General features: G+C 49.0%; 2 protein-coding genes across 3 annotated transcripts in view; one reads left to right on the top strand and one right to left on the bottom strand.

The window, feature by feature from the left end:
- Nucleotides 1–22,893, top strand: part of TRAP1 (TNF receptor associated protein 1) — a 60,167-nt gene extending 37,274 nt beyond the window's left edge. Inside the window, exons 5-18 of one of the 2 annotated variants that reach the window (XM_054589510.1) lie at nt 1,537–1,608; nt 3,402–3,562; nt 4,808–4,917; nt 5,596–5,669; nt 6,825–6,980; nt 8,364–8,484; nt 9,438–9,507; nt 13,188–13,335; nt 14,397–14,582; nt 15,026–15,164; nt 15,712–15,794; nt 17,592–17,737; nt 22,295–22,367; nt 22,582–22,893. In XM_054589510.1, the coding sequence (XP_054445485.1) occupies nt 1,537–1,608; nt 3,402–3,562; nt 4,808–4,917; nt 5,596–5,669; nt 6,825–6,980; nt 8,364–8,484; nt 9,438–9,507; nt 13,188–13,335; nt 14,397–14,582; nt 15,026–15,164; nt 15,712–15,794; nt 17,592–17,737; nt 22,295–22,367; nt 22,582–22,683 (1,641 nt within the window). In that variant the 3' untranslated portion in view covers nt 22,684–22,893. Of the gene's footprint in view, nt 1–1,536; nt 1,609–3,401; nt 3,563–4,807; nt 4,918–5,595; nt 5,670–6,824; nt 6,981–8,363; nt 8,485–9,437; nt 9,508–13,187; nt 13,336–14,396; nt 14,583–15,025; nt 15,165–15,708; nt 15,795–17,591; nt 17,738–22,294; nt 22,368–22,581 lie in introns of both variants that reach the window. The other variant, XM_054589509.1, reaches the window with a different exon arrangement.
- A 244-nt stretch (nt 22,894–23,137) lies between these two features.
- Nucleotides 23,138–26,165, bottom strand: DNASE1 (deoxyribonuclease 1). The gene is made up of 8 exons (XM_054589219.1): nt 26,019–26,165; nt 25,606–25,694; nt 25,351–25,434; nt 24,865–24,980; nt 24,421–24,533; nt 24,188–24,342; nt 23,488–23,584; nt 23,138–23,272 (listed from the first exon to the last, which is right to left on the bottom strand). The coding sequence occupies exons 1-8, from the start codon at nt 26,163–26,165 to the stop codon at nt 23,219–23,221; spliced, it is 855 nt and encodes a 284-aa protein (XP_054445194.1). The 3' UTR covers nt 23,138–23,218.
- Nucleotides 26,166–26,556: the final 391 nt, after the last annotated feature.

Raw genomic sequence — 26,556 nt, 5'->3', positions numbered from 1 at the left:
GGTTGACCTGCTCATGATTGTGCTATAGGGCATCTCTTGTGCTCTCTTGTTCACTTATTCTCTCTGGTCTGTGTATGTGTATGCCTTTCTTTGTTGTTTTAATAAGTTTTATTGAGATATGATTTATGTACAGTAAAATTCACCAAGTTCAAATGCACAGTTCATTGGTTTCTTGGACCAGGGCACACTTTCGTGTAACCGCCGTGCCATCATGATGTCCTCGCCCCAGTATTCCCTTCCGTCTTCCGTGCCCCTAGCAACCACTGATCTGCTTTCTGTCACCATGCTTTTGTATTTTCTAGGATTTCACAGAAATGGAGTTACAAAGTTGGTAGTCTTTTGAGTCTGACTTCTTTAGCCAAGCATAGTGCTTCTGAGGTTCATCTGTGTTGTTGCACATAGCAGCAGCCTGTTCCTTTTTATTGCTGTATGGATATAGTGCCACAGTTTGTCCACTCACCAGTTGATGCGCGTAGTTTGAGGATGTTAGGAATAAAACTGCTGTGAACATTCGAGTTTAAGTTTTTGTGTAGACATATGTTTTCATTTCTCCCGGGTAAATACCCAGAAGTGGGATTGTTTGGTTATAAGGTGAATGCCTAACTGCCAAACTTTTCCAAATTGCCTGTCCAATTCTGCATTTCTAATAGCAGCATTTGAGAATTCCAGGTGCTTCACAACCTTACCATCAGTTGTTACTGTCAGTGTTTTTAATCGTAGCCATTCTAGTGGGTATCTCATTGTGGTTTTTAATTTGCATTTCCTTAATGATGGATGCTGTTGAGCATTTTTTCATGTGTTTGTCATTCGTGTATCTTCTGTGAAATGTCTACTCAGATTTTTTGCTTATTTTTAATCAGGTTGTTTGTCTTTATTGAACTGTAAGAGTTCTTTTTATATTCTTAATAAAAATCCTGTATCAGTTATACACTTTGCAGGTATCTTCTCCCAGTGTGTGGCTTGCCTGTTTATTTTCTTAGGGTTGGCTTTGGAAGTATTATTTTTAATTTTAATGAAGTCCAGTTTATCATTTTTTTTCTTTTATACTACATGGTTTTAGTGGCTAAGAAATCTTTGTCTATTCCAAAGTTAATTCTCCTGTATTTTCTTTTAGAAGTGTTACAGTCTTAGCTCTTACATTTGGGTGTATGATCCCATTTTTATGTACAGTGTAAGGTCAGGGTTGAGATTTATTTTTTGCATGTGGCTATCCAGTGTTTCAGCACCATTTATTTTTAATTTCTCCATCAAATTACTTTGGAACTTTTGTCAAAAATCAAGTGAAACTCTGTACAGCTCAATTTTTTAGTTGATTTTTTTCTCTTTGAGCTACATGTCTAGCCTCTAGTTTGGTTTTCTTGTGAGGTGTGGCTGATGTGACTGGAATCTGCCTTTTCTGATGACTCTGTGGCATTACTTGGCTGAGCCCTGGCTGGCAAGTGCAGTTGATGCCACCTGTGCCCCAGGGCTGTCCACACACCTCGTCCTACCTCTCCAGGTGCCAGCGCTGTGTTGTTAGTGTGTTTCTCTCCTTAGGACACTGGCATCGGGATGACACAAGAAGAGTTGGTGTCCAACCTCGGTACAATCGCCAGGTCGGGGTCAAAGGTAAGGCCCCCTCAGTGCTCCCTTCTTCCTCTCTTTGAAGGGCAGCTGCCACCAGAGAGCTCTGGTCCCCGCGTGCGCTGAACGCCAGCTTCAGTATGAATGTTCTCTGGTGTGAGTGCTCTGTGTTGGTGCTGTGGAAATGCTGTGTGACATGATTTCACTGTATTGTCGGGGGGACAGCTGAGGAAATTTATTATTTTATAGTTGAAAAGGCTGCAGTAAGTATTTCACAGATAGATAGTAATTGACCAGCCCTAGGTTCAAAGCCTGTTGGTCTGAGTCTGGAGTATGCCATTTTCTACAAGTCATTTCTCAGAGATACTTGAGCTGCATAGGCTTGAGGCAAAGAGAGTAGGCAGAAATAAATATTCTTCTCAGACAACACAGTTCACAAGAATAAAGTTGGCCTGCTGGCTCTGTGGGCAGGGTGGTTCTTCATAATCCCCCTGTGGAGATAGCGCGCCCAGTGGGGATGGTGGGTTGCTGGTGCAACTTGACGCCTGTGAGGGGAGGCAAGTGTTAGTAGACAAGGTGACCTCCTCCAGTGGCTTTTCTGCCAGCCCAAGACAGAGGCCGGTGGCCCTCAGCTGCCCTTGTACCACTCCTTGGTGACTAGTGCTTTTTGTTTGTTTGTTTAAAGATTTTATTTATTTATTTTTACAGACAGGAAAAGGGAGGGAGAGAGAAGTGTCAATGTGGGAGAGAAACGTCCATCAGTTGCCTCTCACACGCCCCCAGTGGCGACCTGGTGCACAACCCAGGCATGTGCCCTGACTGGGAATCGAACCAGCAACGTTTCTGTTTCAGGGGTGATGCCCAACACACGGAGCCACCCACACCAGTCAGGGCACATTTTGTTTGTTTTTGGGGGCCTAACTGGTACCTACAATGGCAACTTTGTGCCAAGTGCTTGACAATTGTCTAATTACTGGTCCAAAGTGATTTACAGAAATTTCTGCTTTGAAGAAACTTCATCATAATTTACTCCCCCCATTACATTTATTGTTGTATTTCTATCTAGGTAAGTCTGTGCTGTCTCATACAGTAGCCACTAGCAACATGTGGCCGATTGAATTTAAAGTTAAATACAATTTAAAATTCAGTTCCTTGGTTGTACTAGCCACTGTTCAAGTGCTCAGTAGCCAAATGAGGTCAGCAGCTACCATATTAAACCATAGAAAACATTTATTTCATTTCAGAATGTCCTGTTGGACAGTACTCATAACAATGAGTGTGTTCATTTTATTTGATTTTTAATCTTAGGAAGTTTGATTACATGGGTTACAGTAGTTAAGTGCCTTGCAGTACTGTACAAAGCTTGTTCTTGGTATGTATCGTTTCCCCATGAAGCTTCGTGTCTAAAGACACGCAGAAGGCACCTAGGCATGTGTGTCACACTCCCTTCATCTCCTGAAGCTCAGAGGCTGCCCAGCCAAGAAGCTGCAGTTCCTCTCTTTCCTGCAGGGAGGATGCATACAGTCGCTCACACTGCCTCTTCCTCACACCCAGAGCGTGTCACCCGCAGGCCAGTGGCCAACAGGCAGGGTTATAGGCCCTGTGAATCAAGTATAAAACCAGTCCCTCTGCCTCCCAGCTTGGGGTCTTCGGGCAAGTCACTTTACTGTCCTGTGTCGTTGTTGTCTGTGTGTAAAATGGGGTGAAAAATATTTAATGTGGTTTGTCTTGAGGATTAAATGCAATCTTAACCCTTGTTAGAGTGCACAGGGAGTCAGAAATATCAGTTCTTTCTGGGGAAGGGGATGCCCTCCTCTGACCAGTCTTTGCCACTGCAGGCCTTTCTGGATGCGCTGCAGAACCAGGCAGAGGCCAGCAGCAAGATCATTGGCCAGTTTGGAGTGGGTTTCTACTCGGCTTTCATGGTGGCCGACAGAGTTGAAGTCTTTTCCCGCTCAGCCAGCCCGGGCAGCCCTGGTTACCAGTGGCTTTCAGATGGGTGAGTAAGTGACAGGAGGGCCCCCAAGTCATACACAGGGAATGTCCCCCCTGCTCTGGAACCACTGCAGCAAAGTGTCACCTGATGTGCAGAATGGGATGCAGCTGAAGCATTGCCACTTCATTTAGAAAGACCCTTAGAAAATGCCAGCAGGCCTTCCTGGGCCTTTTATCAGAAGCCTGAATCTCACTCTTTGAGGAGCCAGCTACTTCCTGATCCTTACAGCCTGTGGTGTCTGTTTGGGCTCCATGACTGTGTACTGGAGGGCGGACCATCCCAGATGCAGCTCCTTCATTCACGGTTTGGCTGACCCCTGGTGCCCCGTTACTCTGTATGGCCTCCATGGACTTTGTTGTGTGGGAGCTCATTCTTCACTCCTGCTGAACCTGGAGTTTCCAGGTTTGACCCACTGGCCTGGCCCTGCTTTTCTACCAGCTCAGGCCTCAGACGTTTCCCCACAAAGATGCTTGCTTTGCTCTCTAGCGTGCACGGGAGGCATTTCTTACGATTTAGTTAGGTGCCATGTTACAAAATGATCTCGACACTGTATTTGAGGAGGATAGTACCTTAGCCAAATGTAAACATTTGTTTCAGCAGGCCCCAAACTTTCTTTCTGAAATCTCCTTTCCTGACTGAGTCTTCTGTCTGCTGCTGTGGTTTTAGTAGCACATGTGAGAGGAAGCCTGGCCAGAGCACAGCTCATCTCTCTCAGTCAGAATTAAGATTTCTGTTTTATCCCAAGTAAACAGTGCTAAGATTAAACTTGGACCAAGGTAGCAACGAGGTAGCGACTTGTTAGGGGTTTATAATCTCCTCTTTTACTTCTGAAACAGTTTCTCTGCTGTCACGGAGACACCTGGCCTCTGCTAGAGGCTCAGAAATGCAAGAAGTTAACATGGGAGTTAGAGGCAGTTTCCAAGCCTCTGCCTGTTTTCCTCACAGTGTCTGGCACAGCGCCCAGGCCCGCTCAGGTGAACATAAAGCTCAAGAGGTTGTGCTCCTGAGAAGCGGTGTCCTGAGGGAACGGGAGAGCCCCACATCCCACATTGCAGTGGCCATTGTCCCAGACAGAAAGTTTGTGGCCTAGGGCTCAGCTGGGTTCAGAAAGGGTGGTACTGTGGCTTCCTTTCTTTGTGTCAGTTTGGTCTCTTCTTGTGAAAACCAAGGAAGAATCACTGGACTCGCTGTATAGGGTTTGTCAGTAGTAATATATGAAACTGGCTTTCCCTCTCCTATGTGTCTTAGCTCTGGAGTATTTGAAATCGCTGAAGCCTCAGGAGTTAGAACTGGGACCAAAATCATCGTCCACCTCAAACCAGACTGCAGAGAATTTGCTAGCGAGGCCCGGGTTCGAGGTGAGTGGGAGCCTGGGCCTCCGTGGACATGTGGGTGGCGGCACCAGGTCAGCAAGGCACGTCCTGATGACGTGTTTTAGGAGATTCTGTCTGGGTGGGAGTGTGCGGGAGACCCAGGGGCAGAGTTTGGAGGCTTCCTGGGGTTGACTGCCTGGGCCCTCCAAGGACAGAATCTGGGCTGACTCCGTGTAGGACCATGGGGCAAGGCTGAGCCTCCTGACTGCTGGCAAAGTCAGGTTCTGCTCTGTCTTCTTCCCTTTGGGCAGTGCTGCATCCTCATTTACTTGAGGGTCTCACACCGTCCTTTCATCGTCCTTCCTGGGTTGTCAGGCGTTGCTGGCCTGCGCATCCAGCTGGCCTGAGCCCACGCTTCACTGAGAACCAGAGTGGGTGCTTCTGTGTGGTGGTTTTCCCTGTCCGTGTCTTACTCAGTGCTTATTGAAGGTGCTGAGGGCTTTCCAGGGCTCACTGTGAGCTCATAAAACCATATTTATGATACCAGAAGGAAGGGGCATGGTCTCATAGGCGCCTCCCTGCTGTGTCTTGGCTTCTCACCTATGACACAGCTATGGCACTGATGCGTCCTCCCCGGCCTGCTGAGTTACCCCTGCAGCAACTTTCTGAGCTTTTATTTCTAGAAGCCTCCTGTAGTTACTGTTCTTCTTTTGTCTCCTGCAGATGTGGTGACAAAATACAGTAACTTCGTCAGCTTCCCACTGTACCTTAACGGAAAGCGCATGAATACCTTGCAGGTGAGACCTTCAGCTGCTTGAAGGGCTCAGGCAGCTGTGGAGGCCCGTACCTTTTGGGGCTGGATGGGCAGAGGTGGGACTGGGCGATGCTGTCAGACCCCAGAATGAGGTGTTCTTTGTGGAGAGGCGAGGTCCGCGGTGCAAATGAGACCCCCCCGCCTCCAGACGCTACCCATGAGCACGAGCTGTGGTGCACACACCGCACACATTTCACTCTTGCAGTATATAGGTCTTTAGTGTATTCAGTCATGCAACCATCACCGCAGTGAATTCTAGAACATTTTCATCACTCCGAAAAAACCCCCTGTACCCATTAGCCGTCACTCCCCAACCCCCTAACCCCTGTCTTTAGCAACCACAGTCTAATTTCTGTCTCTGTGGATTAACCTGTTCTGGACATTTCCTTTTTTTCTTTTCAAAGATTTTGTTTATTTACTTTTAGAGAGAAGGAAGGGAAGGGAGAAAGAGAGGTAGAGAAACAGCAATGTGTGAGAGCTACATTGGTCAGTTGCCTCTCACACACTCCCGACGGGGGACCTGGCCTGCAACCCAGTCATGTGCCCTGACCAGGAATCAAACCAGCGACCCTTCAACTCACAGGCCAGCACTCAGTCTGTTGACACACACCAGCCAGGGCGTGTTCTGGACATCTCACATAAATGGAATCTGGCACAATGTGGCCTTTTGTGTTTGGCCTCTTATAATGTTTTTAAGGTTCATTATGTCCTTTTTAGGACTGAATAATATTTCATTGTATGGCTAGACCATGTGTTTATCCATTTATCCATTGATGGCAAGTGTTCATTATATGTGTGCACGTCCAGATCCTGCCTGCTGGTCGACCCTTCTGAACACACTGTCCTGGAGAGGGGGTGCTTGTTCTCAGAGCCTTTGGTGTGTCTTTCTTTGTGGGCCCCACACCCACCCATTCTGGGACACCCGTTACCCCCGTGCTAGAGTGGATGAGGCTGGAGGCAGAGAGAGGGGTTTGCATGTGAGGCCACCACCCTGCCTGTCCCAGGAGGCTGGTCCTTGGCTCATCCTCAGGAAATACTCACTAGCAGCCAGCTGCCACAAGCCCCCCCAGCTCAGCCCCACGTGGCTGTGTGAGGATGTGTCTTGAACATAATATTCTCTGTGAATCTCCATTTCCAGGCCCTCTGGATGATGGACCCCAAGGACGTGGGCAAGGAGCAGCACGAGGAATTCTACTGCTACATCGCTCAGGCCCATGACAAGCCCCGCTACACTCTGCACTACAAGACGGACGCCCCTCTCAGTATCCGCAGCATCTTCTATGTGCCAGAAACAGTGAGCACAGGCCTGACTAGCCACCCGCAGCGTGCTGGGGCCGCAGGTGGCTTGTCCACAGCCCCCTGAGTGGAGGCCTCACCCATGGTGACAGCCTTTCCATTACCAGTAGCACTTCCTGAATGGTGACAGTTCAGCACAAACATATCACAAAAATTAACTTGGCGGCATTAGTGTAAAAGAAAAACGTATGCCTCTGGATGAGAGAACACAGAGTTGTAAAGTGAGGGAGTGTTATATACACGGTGTTTTTTTTGGGTGGAACAGAGACCTTGGGCCGAAAGGGCCTGGGCTTTTGTAAACAGGGTGCTGGTTCAGGATGCCTGCAAGGAAGGCCCTTAGAGCAGCCTGCGGCTTCCTCTGTCTCCAGGCAGCATTTTCCCGAGCTCTGCAGTGGGTTGGATTCTGCAGTGCTCAGGTAAATTGTGTGTTCTCCGTACTTCCACTGTGCCTCTAAGACTTCCTGGCTCACAGTAGCACAATGAAGTCTTGGACGAAGCCTGCACCAGAGAAACCTCCTCAGGGGTTGGACCCAGCCCCTCCTGGCTTCATTTGACTGGAACCCTCTTAATGCCTCACACCTGTTACCCACTTTGGAAAGAGCTGTCCTCCACTCTCGTTACTGAGTGTCCTCCTGAGACTTGTCAGTAATGCAGGAATTTCAGGACCTCCAGAATCAGCCTCTGTTTGAACATGACCCCAATGTGGTGTGTGTACAAACTGCAGGTTTTGAAGCACTGAGTTAGAGCAGGGATTGGCAGGCATTTCTGTGGAGGGCCCGACAGTGATTGGTTTGGGCTCTGCAGGTCCCACACAGCCACAGCTCTGCCACGGCGTGAGAGCACCCTGGACTGCACCTACATGAATGAGCAGAGTCATGGTCCAGGAAAATAAGTCACTGGAATTTATATTGCACATATTTTTCATATACCATGAAATATTCTTCATTTGCTTTTTTCCCAACCATTTAAAAATGAAAAAGCCATTCCAAGCTACACGAACCAGGTGATGATCCAGATTTGGTCTATGGGCTGTGGTTTGCTGACCCCTAGCAGGTTTGGTTCTCTTCACAGGGACATGCAAATCTTCCTCTGATACCCTCCATGAGGAGTGGATTGGGTAAGGCAGCAGCTGCCTAGGGAAGGCCCCCTTCAGAGCTGTTCTGTGGGGGTCCTCCCTGGGCACGGGAGTTTTGAACAGACAGGCATGGGTGGTTTCCTGGCCCATCGCTGCTTCTGGCTCACTGCATGTCCACCCGACAACCCCCAGTCCAGGGCCGGTGTTGGGAAGGGTGGTTCACAGAGTCCTCATCAGGGCTACCCCACAGCCCTGTAGGTTGTGTTCCCATGTGTGTGGCCGACCCTGCCCTGTTCTCGCCCCCAGAAACCATCCATGTTTGATGTAAGCCGGGAGCTGGGCTCCAGTGTCTCTTTGTATAGCCGCAAGGTCCTCATCCAGACCAAGGCTACCGAGGTCCTGCCCAAGTGGCTGCGCTTCATTCGAGGTACGGGGCTGACTCCCTGGGGAAGGAGTGGCTTCTTGCCTGTGGTCCAGGGTGCTGACTGGTTGGAAGGAGCTCACGTTAAATGAGTGTGGGATCAAGGGAAGCAGCCTCAGTTGCGAGCCGGGCGTGCTCACTGAGCCTCCCAGGAAGCTGGCCGCCTCCAGATACCAGCCTTGGTTGATTTGGGGAAAGAGGGCAGATAGACAGGTTTAAATTGAGTTATTTTACTGTTTATAAAAGATATACATGAGTTTTAGATTTAGCTATAAATCACCTTGCTTTTGAGTGAGGTTATAGTTTAATAAAAATCTTAGCATATAAACCTTTTTATTCATCAGCACAAAAAAGTGCAAAATATCTATGCCATATTTATGACTTTGAATATAATACCCAGAAGGTGGTTTGTTTGTTTGTTTGTTTTAAAGATTTTCTTTATCTTTAGAGAGAGGGGAAGGGAAGGAGAGCGAGAGGGAAACATCAGTGTGTGTTTGCCTCCTGTGCACCCCCTATTGGGGATCCGGCTTGCAACCCAGGCAGGTGCCCCGACTGGGAATCGAACCGGCAACCCTTTGGTTTGCAGGCCGGCACGCAATCCACTGAGCCATACCAACCAGAGCCAGAAGTTGGTTTTCATAGTGTCAAAGTGATGCTGAAATGTTAGAAACTTCTCTGGCAAAGGCTTGCAGCCTTGCCTGCTTTTCTCCTGATCACATCGTCCTCACCTAGGCTGCATGGACGCCTGGACATCAGTATTTGCAGGGCCTGGTGGTGTTGCCTCACTGAGTCTCCTTCCTTTGTCCTTCCTCCTTTGTCTTACCCTCACATGGCCTGACATTATGTGGACTTGTAGAGAGAATATAGAAGCCTGGTGGGAGGCCAGTGGCCCTTCAGGAGGCCCTTCATGGTAGAGTCTCGGGCACCACAAGGGTCCTGATGTGCTGTGTCTCTCTAAGGTGTGGTGGACAGTGAGGATATCCCTCTGAACCTCAGCCGGGAGCTCCTCCAGGAGAGCGCTCTGATCAGGTAAGCCGCTGGGAGCGGGCTCTTTCTGAGATGAGGCCCTCGCCGAGAGGGCAAGGGTAGCTGGAAGGAGCCGAGAGAAGATCTAGCAGCTGCAGTGAGGCTGTGCCAGAGCGGCCGTGTGTTTGGAGAATGCGTGCAGGTCGCATGTGTTTCGCCTGATGTTTTGCTTCATGTTTTAATAAAAAGGGTTTGGGGACTGACGCACTGAAAAAAATGATGGCTCTGGGATATGTTCCCTGTCTCAGCTAGCCTCCATCACCCAAATCCAGGGTGGCCGCAGCCAGAAAGAGCCCAGGCTAGCTGTCTGTGGTGTGGACAAGGCAAATGACAGCCACAGAGCCAGGAGAATGCCTGACCTTGGTCCTGGAAGGTCAGTGATGTTGTGAAGGAGGCAAGGGCCGGGCCCTGGACCAGACCCATCTCTTTTGGAGATGTTGCTCTTGGGATTCCTGTGGCCGCGGTTCTCCTATCCCCATCGTGGCTGTAGCAATAGCTACTGTTACTGAGTGTTCATTCTCACCCAGAATTTTACCAATAAATACAGTCCCCAGGATCCTCTGAGGGGGGAACTGCGAGGTCCCCATGTCATGGCTGCGGAAGCTAAGTACCAGAGAGGCCACAGCAGTCGCTGAGTGAGCCTGTATTTGAACTCGTGTTTTCTGACCACAGGCACATGCTCTGTCCCCAACACGGGAGCTGGGCTGACAGGCAGGGTGTGTCCAGTCACTTTGTTGCTGCTTGTGGTTTTCAAGGGCTAGATTGTCTGTCTGCGATTCATCTTGATAAGAAAAAAGCCTTAAATGAAATGTTTGAGAGAATCATAAACTTAGAGAAAAGGTGGAAACACGATACAAAGGACATTTTCCCCCTGTACCCTTGGGAAGTAAGCTGTCCGCCTGAGGCCCCGTCTTCCCCAGAGATCTTGGGGTGTGGGTCCAATGAGTGCGGACGTCCTCCCCTCCCTGCAGCACAGCCTCCAGCCAGGAGGGGGCTGGTGTGGCACCGCTGCCGTCCGACCCTCGGGTCCCTTCGTGTCCCACCGCTTCTGTCACCGTGTTCTTTGGAGCGAGAGGGTCCATTCCAGAGTCACACGTGCCTCTGGTTTTCTCTTGAGCCTCTCTCGGGCTGGTTGAGTTCCACGGTCTTTCCCTTTTCCCTGCCTTTGATGACCTGGATGCTCCTGAAGATTTCAGGCCAGTGATTTTGTAGACTGCCCCTCGGTTTAGGGCGTCGGATGCAGGAATAGCACAAAATGACTACATCCTGTCAGGTGGGGCCGGACTTTGACTTGTCCCATTACTGGTGATTTCGATGTTGAGACTTGCTGAGGGGTGTGTGCCAGCCTTCTCCGTGTGAAGGTCCTCTTTTTCGCCTTTGTAGTTACTATATCGTATTGCAGGGTGGTATTTTAGTTATGTGAAGAGCATATTCCTTCATCAAATTTTCAGTGTATTCATTTGTGTTTTTTAATATCCATAATTTATTTGTATGAACTGATTTCCTGTTTTATTTAGTGGGTTTTACTGTCTGTCTGTGTCATTATTCTTTTTGATGCCCAAACAGTCCCCAGTTTATCCAGCGGGAGCCCACTCAGTCTGACTTCTGGGCCCTTTGACATGTCCCATCATGCTTTGAGCACTTCCTCACTTCGGGCACAAGATGTTTGAAGCTCACCTTACGTTTTGCCTGCATCATTTCCTAGCCCTGAAATCACATACTCATTCTTCCAAGGAGCCTGGGTCCATTTGAATGGAGAGGCCTAGATCTGGGCACTGGGGTGCCCCTGCTGTCGGGCTGTCCCTTCTCCCAGGCCCTCTTGCTTAGACCCGAGGATATGAGTGTGTGTGTATGTTTATGTGTGTGTACATCTGCATCCGTGCTTGTTTCTGTATCTTCTGAGTTCACCTGGCGCCCCTGGTCCTCCCTAGTCTTGCCTCTCCTGTTAGCTCCCTTCGATGATGAGCAGCCTCCCGCTCATCCTTCCTGTGCCCCCTCTGACCAGCCCCGCCCCGGCGGCGATCAGCCCGCCGTTACCACCGTCGTCCCCTGACAGGGCGCGCTCTTCCCCTGCTTGGTCTCCGACCCCACACCAGGGGCGGCCCGCTGCCCAGCCTGGACAGCGTCCTCTGGGACCCTCGGGCTCGGACACTCCGTGCCGGGCCCCTCCTGCCCTCGCCCCGCGGGGTGCCCTCGTGGGGCTCTGCCCCCTGCCCTAGCTGCTGTCACTCCCCTGCCACGGGCTCCAGTGCTGCCCTGTCTCACGCCGCCCTGTGGCTGAAGAACCGAGTCAGGACATGAGTGAGAGAGAAAAAGCTTCAGTGGATGTTAAACATTATTGCTCCCCTAGCCTGGATTATTAAGGAAATATATGGTAATTTGAGTTGTTTTGTTTTTTTTTAAGGAAAGGCAAAATATTAAGGAAACAAAAATACCCCTAATTCCACTAATACATAGTGGTCCTTTATTTTTACTCTTTACATTGAACATAATTGTTTATTAACATTTATAAAAAGATTTTATGTATTTATTAAGGAGGGAAGGAAGGGAGAAAGAGAGGGAGAGAAACATCGATGTGTGAGAGATCAGTTGCCTCTCGCACACCCCCAGCTGGGGACCTGGCCCATAACCCAGGCCTGTGCCCTGACTGGAATCAAACTGGCGACCTTTTGTTTTGCAGGCCAGCACTCAGTCCACTGAGCTACACCAACTGGGGCTGTTTATTAACATTTTTAAATTTCAATTTTATGGGAAGTATAATTGACATATAAAATTATAAGATATTTAAAGTGTACTTTGTCGTGATTTGATGTATGGATTCCAAGTTGCTCATAGTTTTTACACCATTACATAATGCTGTAGTTAACACCCTGATCCACAAAATCCTAATTTTGTTAAATTGTAGTGTGCATACAGTACATCTCGTTATAGAATCCAACTTATAATGTATGTGTATAGTCAATGTATATATAGTATTGATCTTAATTATATAAAACTAATATACAGAACATAGTATAGTTTTGCATACGTGTGTATATACATATACTAACTTACCTATATTGGGATTTTTCTTTTGCCTTTTTTTTTTAAAGTTTTTATTTATTTTTAGAGAGAGGGGAAGGGAGGGAGAGACGGAGGGAGAGAATGGTTTCACACCCTCCCTGGCTCTTCCCTGTGTCCCCAGTGCTTGTCTGTGCTGTGCTTGTCCATGATTCTTTTAACACAGGTACTTTTTCATGTCATTAAGTGTTGTTAGAGGATGTGATTTTTAATGACAGTGCACTTTTCTATCTTTCATCCTAGTTTCTCCTGTTGAACACTGAGGTTCTTCATAATTGTTTTCTCTTTTATATGTGACAGTAAAACTCCTGCTGCATAAGTCTTGGTTATATTTCCCAGGGTATATTTCCCAACTTTCTCAGAAGTTGGAACCATTAAGTCTGTGCTATTTGTTGCCCTTCACAAAAGGGCTGTCGGTCCACATCCCTGCCTCAAGGGGGCGCGTGTCTTCCTACCTGGTGCTTGCCAAGGGTCACTCTTCTTTTTTACATTTTAAAAAATTTGTCCAGAATGATTATTAGTGGAGCAGAATGTTTTGTTTTGTTTTGTTTTTTTCATAACCTCTGGCTGTTAGTATTTCATAGAAGTTGCTCATTCATGATAAATGCATTTCTGTGCTGTAGGAAACTCCGGGACGTTCTACAACAGAGGCTAATAAAATTCTTCATTGACCAGAGTAAAAAAGACGCTGAGAAATACGCCAAGTTTTTTGAAGATTATGGCTTGTTCATGAGAGAGGGCATTGTGACCACTGCCGAACAGGAGGTCAAGGTAGGGTCTAGGTTTCTGGGTCTTTCTCTGTGCTGCCTTGGGCTGTAGAGGAAGCTGGTGGACGCCAGAAACCTGAGCTTCCCAGGACATGCTGATGGCATATCTGAGCACCCCAGCTAGGGCTTGATAAATGTTAACTCACGTTTGTCAGTGGGGACCTACAGCGTGCACATGAGTACACGTTTAGCATCTGGTTTAGAGCACGACTCACCATGTGGGTTTCCACATCCTTGTTTTGACCTTTATTTTTCCGCTTTCGGTCCACCTCTCGTCTCTATCACGTCACTCTTTCATTTCGCTCTAGCCCTGTGCACACCCTCCCTGGCTCTTCCCTGTGTCCCCAGTGCTTGTCTGTGCTGTGCTTGTCCATGATTCAGTGGTGGAGAGAAGGCAGAGTTTATGTCTCAGGTTATACCCAGGCTGGTGGCGTCAGGAATCCCGGCCCCACCTCGTTGCTGCTCTTCTGTCCTTACCACGCATCTCCCACCAGGAATCAAGGAACCCTCCCACGCTACATTTCAGCTGACAGGAAGGCGGGCAGGCTTCTCCTTTAAGATCCCGTTCTCTAGGTTGCACATCCCACTTTTACTTACACCCCATTGGTCAGGTCTAGTCGCCCGGTTAGGTGAAGGCTAGGAAATAGGGACTTTACACCCACGTCCACGTGCCTAATATGACTAGGGACAGAGGGAGGATGCGGGGTCCAGGAGCGTTCTCTGCCACAGGGATGGTCTGGCTACTCCTCGGGTGTGTACAGCTTGCTCAGAAAGCCTCTCTCTGTGAGGCCCTGGGCCACCTGGGTGAGAGGTGCTCTCTGAAGTTCTCTGAACTTTAGATGTGGGGCCTGCCAGATCCAGCTGGAGTCTGCCGTGACCCCCAGGGGCTGATCCCTGGGCCAGGCCCCAGCTGCAGAATAGGGTGGGCCCACCAGCCGTGGGTGAGGCCAGCAGAGCCTCTCCTCCCTTTAGCCATAGGCTTCCTAAGTCTGTGCCCAGCTACTCTGGAGGCTTTCCGAGCGAGGACCTGGAATGAGCAGTGACCTGCCCTTTGTCTCTTTCCAGGAGGATATCGCAAAGCTGTTGCGCTATGAGTCCTCGGCACTGCCCGCCGGGCAGCTGACCGGTCTCGTGGACTACGCCAGCCGCATGCAGGCGGGCACACGCAACATCTACTACCTGTGCACCCCCAACCGACACCTGGCTGAGCACTCACCCTACTATGAGGCCATGAAGCAGAAAAACATGGAGGTAGGTCAGCGACAGGGTAGGCTCGGCTCCAAAGGCTGCTGGGGCCCGGTCAAAGGACAAGGTCGGGGGTCGGGGGGGGTGTCTCTCTGCTTAGTGGAAAATGGCTGAATGTACCCAGGATCAAGGAAAGCCAGTCAGTGTGATTTACCATCCATGGGCACAGAGGCCCAGGCTAAAGTCTGCCATTTAATTTGTGTCTCTCTATAGGAGGTGACACAGAGATTTCTAAGTAGAGTCCCTATTTCTACTACTGAGACATAGCTAGAGCTTCCCTTCCCACCCTCTAGTAAACCACCTCATGTACAAAGGTCCAGGAGGTCCCAGCGTCTGGTGTGACTCTTCCAGGACTTGGGGCACTGCCTGCAGCCCTCACTCCCATGACCCTCTGTGTCATGGGTGGAGTCTTCTCCAAGCCTCATGGAGATGTTCTTGTGTCCTCACAGGTTCTATTCTGCTATGAGCAATTTGATGAGCTGACTTTGCTCCACCTTCGTGAGTTTGACAAGAAGAAGCTTATCTCTGTGGAAACAGACATCGTCGTCGATCACTACAAGGAGGAGAAGTTTGAGGACAGGTCCCCAGGTTGGTTCTATCCCTTCTCTCTAGGTGCAGGAGTGGGTGGTGGCCTGGGAGTGCAGGTGAGGCTGGGACAGCCTGGAGGCTGACACTAGTTGCTGTAGTGCATCTTCTGTCCTACAAGTGGGTCTGTAGGGATTTTCTTTTCTTTTTTCTATCCGGGGTCACTAACCCACATGAAAGCAGCTGTGTGGGAACACCTTAATGATGAACAGAAGAAAACATTTCCATTTAAATTCCCAGGTCTCTCCAGTGCCCCTTCCAAGTTAGCTTCCTAAGAGAATCTGAAAGTGTCTTTTTAAAGCCCTAACAAAACTATATGGGCCTCAGGGCAACCAAAAAGTCCTTCTGAGGTTCAGTTTTATCTGTTGTATTTTAGATGGTGAGCATCTCTGGTGGCTTCTGTCTTTGTGCCAGTGGCCAGAGCTAGGGGTAGAGGGTGGGGCCGTTGGACACTTGGCGTTGCGACATCGACATTTCAGGCCCCCAGTGGGAATGAGGAGGGAATTGGGGAGAACAGCCTATGGACTCACTCACTTCTCTTCTCAAGCTGATGACTGCCTGTCAGAGAAGGAGATGGAGGACCTGATGGCCTGGATGAGAAATGCTCTGGGGTCGCGTGTCACAAATGTGAAGGTGAGGCCTTCTGGAGATAGGCCACCACTCAGCTGCCACGGCTCCAGGGACCACACCGCTGGCTAGCCTGCTGGCCCTGAGTTGCTGGCCTGGTGGGAGTTCTGTCAGTGGCAGATGAAGCAGTGATGTGTGGAGGAGACCAGGCACGTCACTGCAGCTTCTGTGTGTGAACTTAGATGTGTGTAGCCACATAGGCCCAGGGGTGTTGCTAGGGCAGGACAGGCAAGCTCGGCTGGTCATTTTCTCCACTTTATAGAGTAGGCGGGGACTGAGAAGGTGAGAGGTGAGCAGCCAGTGGCCTCGTAGGCAGGTAGAGGAAGAGAAGAGGGGTCCCCAGCTGGCTACACCAAAGCCATCTGGGTCCAGGCCCCGGAGGAGCCGTGGTCGCAGAGGACACAAGTGAGTTCCACCCCAGCCCTTGGGGAGCTTATGGTCCTGTTGGGGTTCTTCTTTGGAGAGGGGCTTCAGAGAGCTAGGAACTGACAGGTCCAGCTCAGAGCTACAAGAAAAAGCCAGCCACAGAAGAACAGGTATCGATTGCAGGGTCGCTGGCTCAGGGACGGTCCAGTAGTTGCCCCAAGGGACAGGCGAGAGTGCAGGGTGAGGAGGGTGGGCTTGGGTGGCTCCGTAGGAGTTTGCAGCAGGACTCTGAGCGGGAAGGATGGGCACATGCTGAAGGAGGAGGGGCTCGTGGGAAGGAGCATCAAGAACCGAGGCGTGCAGCCCTGAGCGGTGTGGCCTATTTGGGCTCGGTTGGTGGAGCGTCGTCCTGCAAAGCAAAAGGTTGCCGGTTGGATTCCTGGTCAGGGCACGGACCTGGATTGCAGGCCTGGTGCCCGGTTGGAGCATGGGTGAGAGGCAGCAGTAGATGCTTCTCTCATACATCAATGTTTCTCCCTCACCCTCTTTCTAAATATAAAGAAGTAAAATTGAAAAACAAAACAAAACAAAAACAAGGCATGCAGCCAGGACTTCTCTGTGTAACACATTCACTGTGTCCACTCTTTATGGTAGAGACTCGTTTAAGCCTCACGGGACTGGCAGGGAGGTAGAATAGCCCCATCCATGAAGGACAGGAGGCCGAGTACATCCCCCGGTTTGAGTTGGAGCTCAGGTGTGTCTCAGTGCCATGCTTCCAGGAAGGACACACCCTCAGCCCATGATGCTCAGTAGCCTCTCTAGTGTTAGTCAGGAGGCCAGAAGCCTGTGGGGTGGGCAAAGGGGAACGCCTGGCCAGGGAGTGGGGATTGTGACCGCTTGCTGGGAAAAGATGTATTTGATGAAGTCAGGCCAAGAGGGAGCCACAGAAGGTGGGTGGGTGAAAATGAGGTCTGCGGGAAGGAGGCTCTCGCCATCTGGAAGGACGGGACTGAGGGACAGGACTGCAGACAGACCTGTGGAGGGGCTGGGACTGGCAAGTGGCACAGCCAGGCCCCGGCAGTCTTAGACAATTGCTGGAGGACTTGGTAGTGGCCCCTGTGGAGGAGAGTGTGGATGACACCAGGCGAGATGGACCTTAGACAGTAATTGACACATTAGAAACGGGTGGCTTTTGGGGATAGAAGAGGGAGACCGGATGCTGTTCTAGGAACTTGATGCAGGGCAGCAGTTCAGGCTCCCTTCTCATTAGTGATGACGTTGAGGGAGGTCTGAGGGTTTGTCCTTGGAGACGTATGTTCTACCTTGTCATCTGGGGAAGCTTCACACCTGGTTAAGACGGCCAGCCTAGGGTCCTTCGCTTTAGGGTAACGCATCCCAGGGTCCCTCTCACCCCTGGTCCCCCGGCCCTGCTTGCAGGTGACTTTTCGACTAGACACGCACCCTGCCATGATCACTGTGCTGGAGATGGGGGCCGCCCGGCACTTCCTGCGCATGCAGCAGCTGGCCAAGAGCCAGGAGGAGCGCGCTCAGCTCCTGCAGCCCACGCTGGAGGTCAACCCCAGGTAAGGCTGCCGGCGCCTTGGGCCCTCGATGCCCAGGAACAGCGTGCTTGTATCTGGCCTGCCAGGTACTCCTTTAAAATTGTGGTTTTATTCACAACACATAGGAAATGTATATAAAGCTTATGTACAATTTGATGAATGTTTACAAATATAGTACTCATGTAATTAAACTATTCAATTTAACTTTAAACCGTATCCATGTAAAGTTAAAAATAAAAATAAATAAGAACCTTGATGGCCCTTAGATGCTCCCCATTTTCTTGTCATTAGAATTCTGTCCCTCTCAGGTAACCACAGTCCTGACTTGCGATAATCACTGCTTTGCTTTATGGTCTGTTACTGATATTTAACAAGCTCAGTTTTGCCTGTTTATGTGAAGTCTGGCTTTATTCACTCAAGTGTAGAAAAACCTCTGTCCCTGTGGAGGGTGGTTGTAGTTTGTTTTCATAGCTGAGTAATATTCAAGGGTTGAATCTGCCTCAGCACAATTATTTATTCTGTTTTGACAGACATTCAGGTAATTTGTTTGGGGCTATTTGGAACAGGTTGCTCTGAACATTCTTGTTCCTGTGCTGACACACATGTGCATGTGTGTTTTTCTGAGTTGTGTGCCCAGGCGGGAAACTGCCATACGCTTAGCTGGGCTAGGCATGCCCAGCTGCTTGCAGCGTGCTCTGCCCACTCCCACCGCAGAGCCTGAGGAGCCACAGGCCCCTACTTTTACTTAAGGCCTTGGCTTTCTTGTGGCACATCCTATGAGACTTTATCCTTGTTCCTGTTGGGTTATTTTTTAAAAATTGGTTTGCAGTTATATACTTTATCAGTTGTAAATTTCTCTTCTCTTTATCTTTTCCTCTGCATTAAGATGTCTTTTGATGAGTTTTTAATTTTAATATAATCGAATTTGTAACTTTTTGTTATGTGCTCTTATGGGTCTTAAGAAACCTATTGCCCTGGCCAGTGTGGCTCACTTGGTTGGAGCATCATCCTGTAACCAAAAGGTTGCAGGTTCAATTCCTGATCAGGGCACATAGCTAGGTTGGGGGTTCGATCCCCAGTTCGGGTGCATTCAGTCCCCAGTCTGGGTATAACCCATCAACATTGCTCTCTCACATTGATGTTTTCCTCTCTCTCATGTCCTCTCTCTCTAAAAGCAATGAAAAAATGTCCTTGGGTGAGGATTTAAAAAAAAAGAAAGAAATCTATCATTGCCCTGGCCAATGTTGCTTGTTTGGATTGTTCAGTAAACTGAAATGTTGTGGGTTTGGTTCCCAGTCAAGGGCACATAACTGGGTTGTGGGTTAAATCCTTGGTTAGGGCACCTGAGAGACAACTGAATTAGGTTTCCCTCTCACATCGATGTTTCCCTCCCTCTCTCCTCTTCCCTTTCCATCCCTCTAAAATCAGTAAGCATGCCCTCAGGTGAGGATTTAAAAAAAAAATCTATCACCAGAATCATGAATTTATTCTGTCCCCTCCCCAGCGATCCAAATTGCCTTCTCCACCAGAGAGTATCAAGTGTCTATACAGGTGTTTCTAGTCTGTGTATTGCGGGTACTGCATTGTCTGAAACACTCGGCTTTCCCCCAGGCCTTTGCATTCAGTAAGCGATTGTTCCCCCTATTTTCCTTCAAATATGTCTTGGCTTCTTTAGGTCCTCACTTGTATATAAACTAATTTCAACAGTTAGTATATTTATGATATTAATTTTTTCTGTTAGTACTATTTACAGTATCGGTTCTTCCCAACCATGTACATAATATCTGTTTACTAGCTCTTATTTAATGTCTTTTGTTAACTTACTTTTTCTGTAGAGTTCTGATACTTTTTTTATAGTTATTCTTTGGTCTAATGTGTTTGATGTGTATTTATTGGATATTTTAAAATTTTCTAACAGTTGAAGACAAGTTTTTCTTTTGAAACTGATCTTGTGTGCAGCAGTATTTTTTTTTAATGAAATTACATAAACACTTTACCAAAAATGTTACATAAACTTAAACAAAATCCATAGTCTTACCCTCACAAGTCACTGTAGCTGATTTGGTATATATTCTTTTGGACTTCGATCTCGCATATTTTGTGAATTTTTTTAATATATAGTACATGTTTAATTTTTTCATTGATCACTTCTTCATATTTTTCCACGTTGCCTTATAATCGTACATTTTCTTTTTTATAAACTACTGGGGAGGAGAGGGAAGCACCTTTTACACATTCTGAGCCAAGTAATTACTGGATGAAAGATGCTAAATTGGCTTGTGGCTAGTCATGCAGTGTCAGACACTGTGCCATAAGAGCTGTATCTGTCTGTATGATATGTGTGCTTCCCTCTCTGGGAAAGAAGGTGGCTTCCAGCTAAGTCCCTGACAGAGATGCTGATGCCAACTGGACACCCCCTTGCTTTAAAAGTAGTTTCCTAAGAATTGTGTGGGAGTGCTTGTTTCTATTGCCAAAAGGCTTTATTTTTATTTTTTTAAATGTTTATTGATTTTCTGGTCCAGGAGAGAGAAAGAAGCATCAATTGGGTGCTTCCGTACGTGCCCCAAATGGGGATCAAACCCACAACCTAGGCATGCGCCCTGACCGGAAATCAAACTCTCAATGTTTTGGAGCACAGGACGATGCCCAACCAGCTGAACCACACCAGCCAGGGCAGGCTTTGTTTTTTAAATGCTATTTGCCTTTAGCATTGGTAATATGTTCACATGGCTGAGAATTCAAAAGAATCAAAGTTTATAGTAAAATTTCCCTCCTACCTTTGTCCCCAACCATGTTAGGTTTCATGTTTATCTTTCCAGAGATGCTGTTGTACATGTGTAACCAGACTTGTCTGTGGCTTCCTCTGTTACACAAGCGGTAACTTGCTGTAGAGGGGTCCTCAGCTTGCTTTTTAAAAAGTGTTTTTGATTATAAACGGTGTTGTGAGGGAAGGGAATTGCTAAGTCTCAGAGCACCATCCATATTAAATTTTTATAGACTCCAACTGTCTTTAGCAGTTAGGCAAATATATGTTTCCCTCAATGTCTTTGGTTTTATCAAACTTCTCAATTTTTGCCATTCTCCTAAGTGAAAAATTATGATTTGATGTACGTTTCTTATGAGTAAGGTCAGATATCGTATTTATGGAATTTTTTCCTGTGCAGAAAAACTTTTGAATTTTTATGCTGTCCAAGTTATGTTGTTTTCTTTTTGATTTCTGGATTTGTATTGGGTTGGCCAGAATGTTCATAGGTTTTTTTCTGTAAGATGGCTCTAGTAGCTCTTAGTTGTCTTTAACTCCATTTAAAACAGTTTTGCGAGATTCTGTTGTGATAGCTGTCATATTAAACATGCGTTGAAAAAAAACTTTATCAAACTGGTGACTTTGTGTGTAGCCACTTTAGAACTGAAGATGGAAAAAATACGCAACATTTTCAGCATATTATGCTTTATTATTTCAAGAAAGGTAGAAAGGCAGCTGACATGCAAAAAAAGATCTGTGCAGTGTGTGGAGAAGGTGCTGTGACTGATTGAATGTGTCAAAAGTGGTTTGCAAAGTTCCGTGCTGGAGATTTCCCACTGGATGATGCTCCATGGTCAGGTAGACCAGCTGAAGTTGATAGTGATTAAATTAAGACATTAACTGAGAACAGTCAACATTATACCACGTGGAAAATAGCTGACATACTCAGAATATCCAAATCAATTGGTAAAAATTGAAAATGTGTCTTAAGGGAAAAAAACAACAACAAACTTTTTGGCCCACCCAATATTTTGCTTGGAAAGGCTATTTCTTCTGTGATTATAAAATATTTCTGCCCTGTGTTCTTCTAAATTTTTATATTTAACACTTGATCCTTCTGAAATTTGTTTTGGTCAAAAGAATGGGGTGGGGATTCAAATTGATTATTTTCTAGTTGGCTGGCCTTTTATCCTATATTTTCCACTCTTGTGAAATGCTGTCTTTAATCAGGTACAAATTCAATTCCCATATGTTGTACATAGCTCTTTGTACATTGTTGACTTTTTTGAACTTAACCATTGCTTTTTCGTTTTCTAGAACTAAACTGTTTTATTACTGTAGCTTTATAATATGTTTTAATACCTGGGACTTCTCCCCCAGCTTCTCCTGGCTCTTTTCTTCCATATTTATTTTATTTATGAATTTTACATTAGATCGTTTAGGAATAAAATTAAATTTTTAGTATAAAAGCAGCATTAAGTGTATGGGTTAATTTAAGGAAAGTTTTACCTTTAATTACGGTCTCTTTATTTAAACACCAACATATGCCTTTTTAAATACTATCTTCTTTCCCTTCAGTGTTTACTTTATATAATTTTGGTACTTATCTGCATTTTCTAATATCAAAACTCTTGGGTGTTCCTTTGGGTATATAATCAATCGTATTACCTGTCAATGATCATTTACATCTTTCTAATTTTTATGTGCCTTATTTTTTATACTGGACTTTCCTATTACAGTTTTGAATGTTCTGGTAACTGCGTCAGCTCAGAAGTTAGAGGCCCTTGTGTTGGGGTGCCCAGCCCTAAGGTTATTTCTGGGGGCTTCTCTTGCAGGCACACACTGATCAAGAAGCTCAGCCAGCTGAGGGAGAGCGAGCCTGACCTGGCCCAGCTGCTCGTCGATCAGGTGAGTCCCTGGAGAATGGCCTAGAGCCCGAGGACAGAGGGCTGCTAGTTCTGCAAGCCTGCATCTTCCTTCGAGTTGGATAGTTCAGTTTCCAGTAAAATCGTTTTAAGAAGGAACAGCTGTCTTCCTTTTTTCTCTCTGCATTAAAATGTCCCTGAGTTGGAACCAGGAAAGAGCCCCCTCCCACTAACAAGGTCACCACCCTGCTTTTCAGATCTATGAGAACGCCATGATCACAGCAGGGCTCGTCGATGACCCCAGGTCCATGGTGGGCCGCCTGAACACCCTGCTCGTCAAGGCTCTGGAGCGACACTGAGGGCGAAGGCTGGACCCTGCGGTGCGGGGGTGCAGCACAGCAGCCGCGAGAGCCCCGCATCTTCCCTGTACTGTTAAAGCTCCAGGGGAGGTAACGGTGGAACTGGGTGCCTCTGCTATGGGAAGACGAGTGGGAAGGAAGGACTGGACGCCACCAATGAGAACACACCCTTTGCAGCTCTATTTACTTAAATTAAAAAGTGTTTCTTAATCTAAATCTTAGACTTTATGTGCGTACTGACAGTAAGTTTCTATTGACACAACCCCATGCTTATGATGGAAGCAGGTGCAGTGAGAAAAAGCCTACTTTCTGTCCCCTTCTTCAAGCTGGTGAGTGGTCAGGGGGACAGAGGGGACGGGGGAGAGGGGGCACTGGCCTTGTGTTCGGTGAAGTTGCACTGGTTTCCTAAACTCTGTCCGAATACGACAACAGGATCAGCTGTCGTCTTCAGTTCTTTGTGCAGGACCCCCGGAGCAGCCACAGGCAAGCTACAGGAGCTAGAGGTCTCCAGCTAGGGCCCCGGGACCTGCTTTCGTCAGGCTCTCTTCAGCGTCACCTCTACCGGGTAGTGGTCGCTGATGGCTTGGGCCTGTAGAGAAACATGCAGTGAACACAGGGACGCCTGTGCCCCTAGACACTGCACTCTGTCATGTCTGCCTGGAAAGAGGCTCCCGGGGCTGTGGACAAGTGGTTCTTTGAAGTCAACAAAAACACTCGCTCTAAGTCCCGAGGACCTGGATGTCACTCCACCCCTGCATCCTGGGCCCCCATTAGAGCTATATTCTGAAAAGGGTGGTCACATACAGTTTGGTTGCTTAGTCCATATGCAGCTTGGAAGTCAAAAGGAGCAGCTGAGTAGGGAACAATGGCATTTTGGAGCAGAGTTCCAGCGACCACAATCCTGCAGCACCAGACACAAGAAAGTCCCCCTTCAGCCCACTGTCTGGCTCCGCACACTTAAACCTCAGATCCCAGCATGTCCCACCGGCTCACCCTAACAAGCCTTCCCCAAAGAAGCTGAGCTGAGGGACCTGAGCACCTCACCCAGTCCAAGAACCTGGCTGTCACCGTCACAGCTCCAGACGAGGAACCTGCGGGGGCCAGCTCCCACCTGGCCTGCATAGCCCTTGGGGTGCCACTGCTCAGGGAGGGCCCCCTGCTTCCCACCCACCCCCGCCCTGGGCCCGAACGAGCCTTGTACCTGACCAGACTCAGATCCGGGTGTGCCAAACTGGGCACCACTGTCTGACCTGTACACCCGAGACTGCTCAGAGGAGGAAACTGGCATCATGATAACCCTACGTGTGCTTTTCCTAAAATAAGGAATGCGTTTTATTCCACTTTGTAAGTGGTCTAAAGCTCAGGAGGGGTGAGTGTCTCTCCTTAAAGGTCTTAGGAACTATTTCTGAAGCTGGGCCTAGATAGAAGTCACAGCTGCTTCTGGAGGTGTCCCCATCCCCACCCGAGGCCTGCAGAACCCATGGGGCATGCAGACCCTGCTCACCGGTCGTAGGCACAGTGCGTGGACGTAACCGTGGTGTCAGCAGTGTCAGGAATCAGCCACTGGAAGGCAGGGATTGTGCGCAGGCGGATGGATGCCCAGTGTGCGTGGGTCACATAGCTGCAGCCAGCATTGAAATCACCCATCAACATGACATCCTACCAGGAGACACCAGCGGATTGGTCCAGGGACAGAACAGGACCCTTAGGAGCTCAATCCAATGTGTGTGGTCTCACCTCCATGTCCCACTTTTGGCGGACATCCAGGTAGACGTCGTAGAGAGAGTTGATCTCAGCCACTGCATCCAGTGGGGCCGCATGTAGGGGGATGATGGCAAACTCCTTGACCTCTAAGGAGAAGGTGGCTGTGCTAAGCAAGGAGGTAGGGGGTGGAGTTGGGGGGCAGTCCTGGTCCACGGGTGCATTAGCCTGGTTCAGTCATGTGTTTAGGACTGGGATGGAGGACACATGAGACAGTTTGGTGGGAGGAGGGGGTGGACATTTCTCCAAGTAATTTCAACATAAGACCGAAACACTAGGGGTGGAGGGGGCAGCAAGCTCCCCAAGGGGTGCATGGCAGGGGTGTACTGTGATGTGGGTCTTCAGGGTGTTCTAGGAACAGTCAGGTAGGGCCCCCTCAGCCAGGCAGAGCAGAGGAGCCTCTGTGGCAGCCGCACTCACGGGTGAATGGGGAGGAGAACTTCACAACTGCTGGCTCTCGGCTGAAGGTGTCGTTCCCACAGGGCTCACAGCCATCATCATACTGGTACGAGTCCAGCACCGTCACCTGGTCAGGTCTGTGGAAGGCCGGGCAGAGGGTGCTTAACCTGGGGCTGGGATCGCTGCCTCATCTCGCTAAACCGACCTGTTGCTGTGGTCAAGGGGCCCAGTCTAAGCTTGGGTATCAGACTCACCAGCCTGGAGCTCCGGGCCATCCATGTGCTTTTGTCTCTGCCCAGGTGGTGAGGATTTGGGACATAGCAAGCACGTGGGAGGGTGGGCAGCCCAACTTGGACCCTGCTCTGTGGCCTCCAGTTCTTTTCCCCCACCCCAGGAGGAAGAGGCTCATGGGCTTTCCAGAATAACCCCCCCCCCCGGCCCCCCACACACCCCTTCTGTCGAAAATCTCAGAGAAGGCAGCTTCATGTCCCAGTGCCCATGCTTTACCTGAACAAGAAGAGGTAGCGCTCCTTATAGCTATTGCGACCCAGTGGCTCGCTGGCTATGTAGTGATAGGCGTTGGGGTTCTCTCTAGATTGAGGAAACGCATGTACCAGTCAAGGAACCTGCAGGAGACACCCTGCTGCCTACAGCAGGGCTCCTGCCCGCATGGTGTCCTTGGGACCTACCCAAAGTGACACCATGCCCTGAAGGGCTGGTCACTGTCCCCGTGTGCTTCCCCAGGACCCTCTCACCACTCACTGATTAAGTCTGTCCAGCAGTTTCCCCACAGCTGTCAGGTGGTTGTCTCTGACCTCCTGGACCAGGACGATGTCATAGCGGCTCAGGATCTGGGACAGGGCCACACCAGTGCTAAGCAGGGATGGGCTGGGTGGAGACTGGTGTCTGGGCCCTGCCCACGCAAGTCCCTGCAGGAGCCAAGCTGCTATTCCCCAGGGTGCTTTTCACAGCTATTTGGTCTACAGCCTGATGTCAACCGCAGTAATGACAAGGGCCCTGTCTCCACAACTGACTGGAGGCTGAGAGCAGAGACCTGAGAGTCTGGAATCACCTTCAGGACAGACCACTGGCCCAGTGTTCACCGGGCCTTTGAGGGCACCTTCCCTCCACCAACCTCACCCTGGGTTCCTTGGGGACAGGCTGGCTAGACCTACCTGCACGATGTAGTTGGAGAGGGTGGCATTGGACATCTTAGTCTCCCCAAAGGACTGGATGTTGAAAGCTGCTATTCTCAGGCACAGGGCCACGTGCAGCATACCAGCCAGGGTGAGCAGCACCCCGATCGGCCTGGCACCCTTCATTCTAGAGGAGGAGGGACATTTGCACATGGATCTAGGTTAGCGGAGACAGTGCCCCGTCTTCCCTGAGTCCATCCACGTGGAGCTAGCGGAGCCCAAGGCTGAGTAACTGTCTTCATCGGCAGTGGGGAGGAGCCAGGGTGAGCCTCAGCCCTCTAGGCAGCGTCCAGAGAGCCAGACACCAGCACCAAGGAAAGGATCCCGTGGTCTTCCCACCCCTCCACCCACTAGAAGACAGACTCGTGTAAGGGTCACCAACCTGAAGAGGTGCTCCAGTGGTGGGCTAGTGGTGAGACAGACACTGGCTCGCTGCTATCCCTGCTCCAGGCACCCACCTGGCCAGGACTGGCCAGGGCTCTCCCCAGCTTGGCTACAGTCACAGAGGGACCCTGCT

The sequence above is a fragment of the Pteronotus mesoamericanus genome, unplaced genomic scaffold (genome assembly GCF_021234165.1).
Source record: "Pteronotus mesoamericanus isolate MK-2021 breed Mesoamerican mustached bat unplaced genomic scaffold, CSHL_Meso_final scaffold_167, whole genome shotgun sequence".
NCBI lineage: Eukaryota > Metazoa > Chordata > Mammalia > Chiroptera > Mormoopidae > Pteronotus > Pteronotus mesoamericanus.
This window is presented reverse-complemented; position numbering and strand designations above follow the sequence as displayed.

Excerpts from the sequence above, each read along its gene's own strand:
- DNASE1 (XM_054589219.1), bottom strand. The coding sequence starts at position 26,165 with ATGAAGGGTGCCAGGCCGATCGGGGTGCTGCTCACCCTGGCTGGTATG. Across the intron at positions 25,695-26,018 it reads TCTCCAACTACATCGTGCAG|ATCCTGAGCCGCTATGACAT; the intron begins GTAGGTCTAGCC and ends GCCCTGTCCCAG. Across the intron at positions 24,981-25,350 it reads CGCTACCTCTTCTTGTTCAG|ACCTGACCAGGTGACGGTGC; the intron begins GTAAAGCATGGG and ends GGCCTTCCACAG.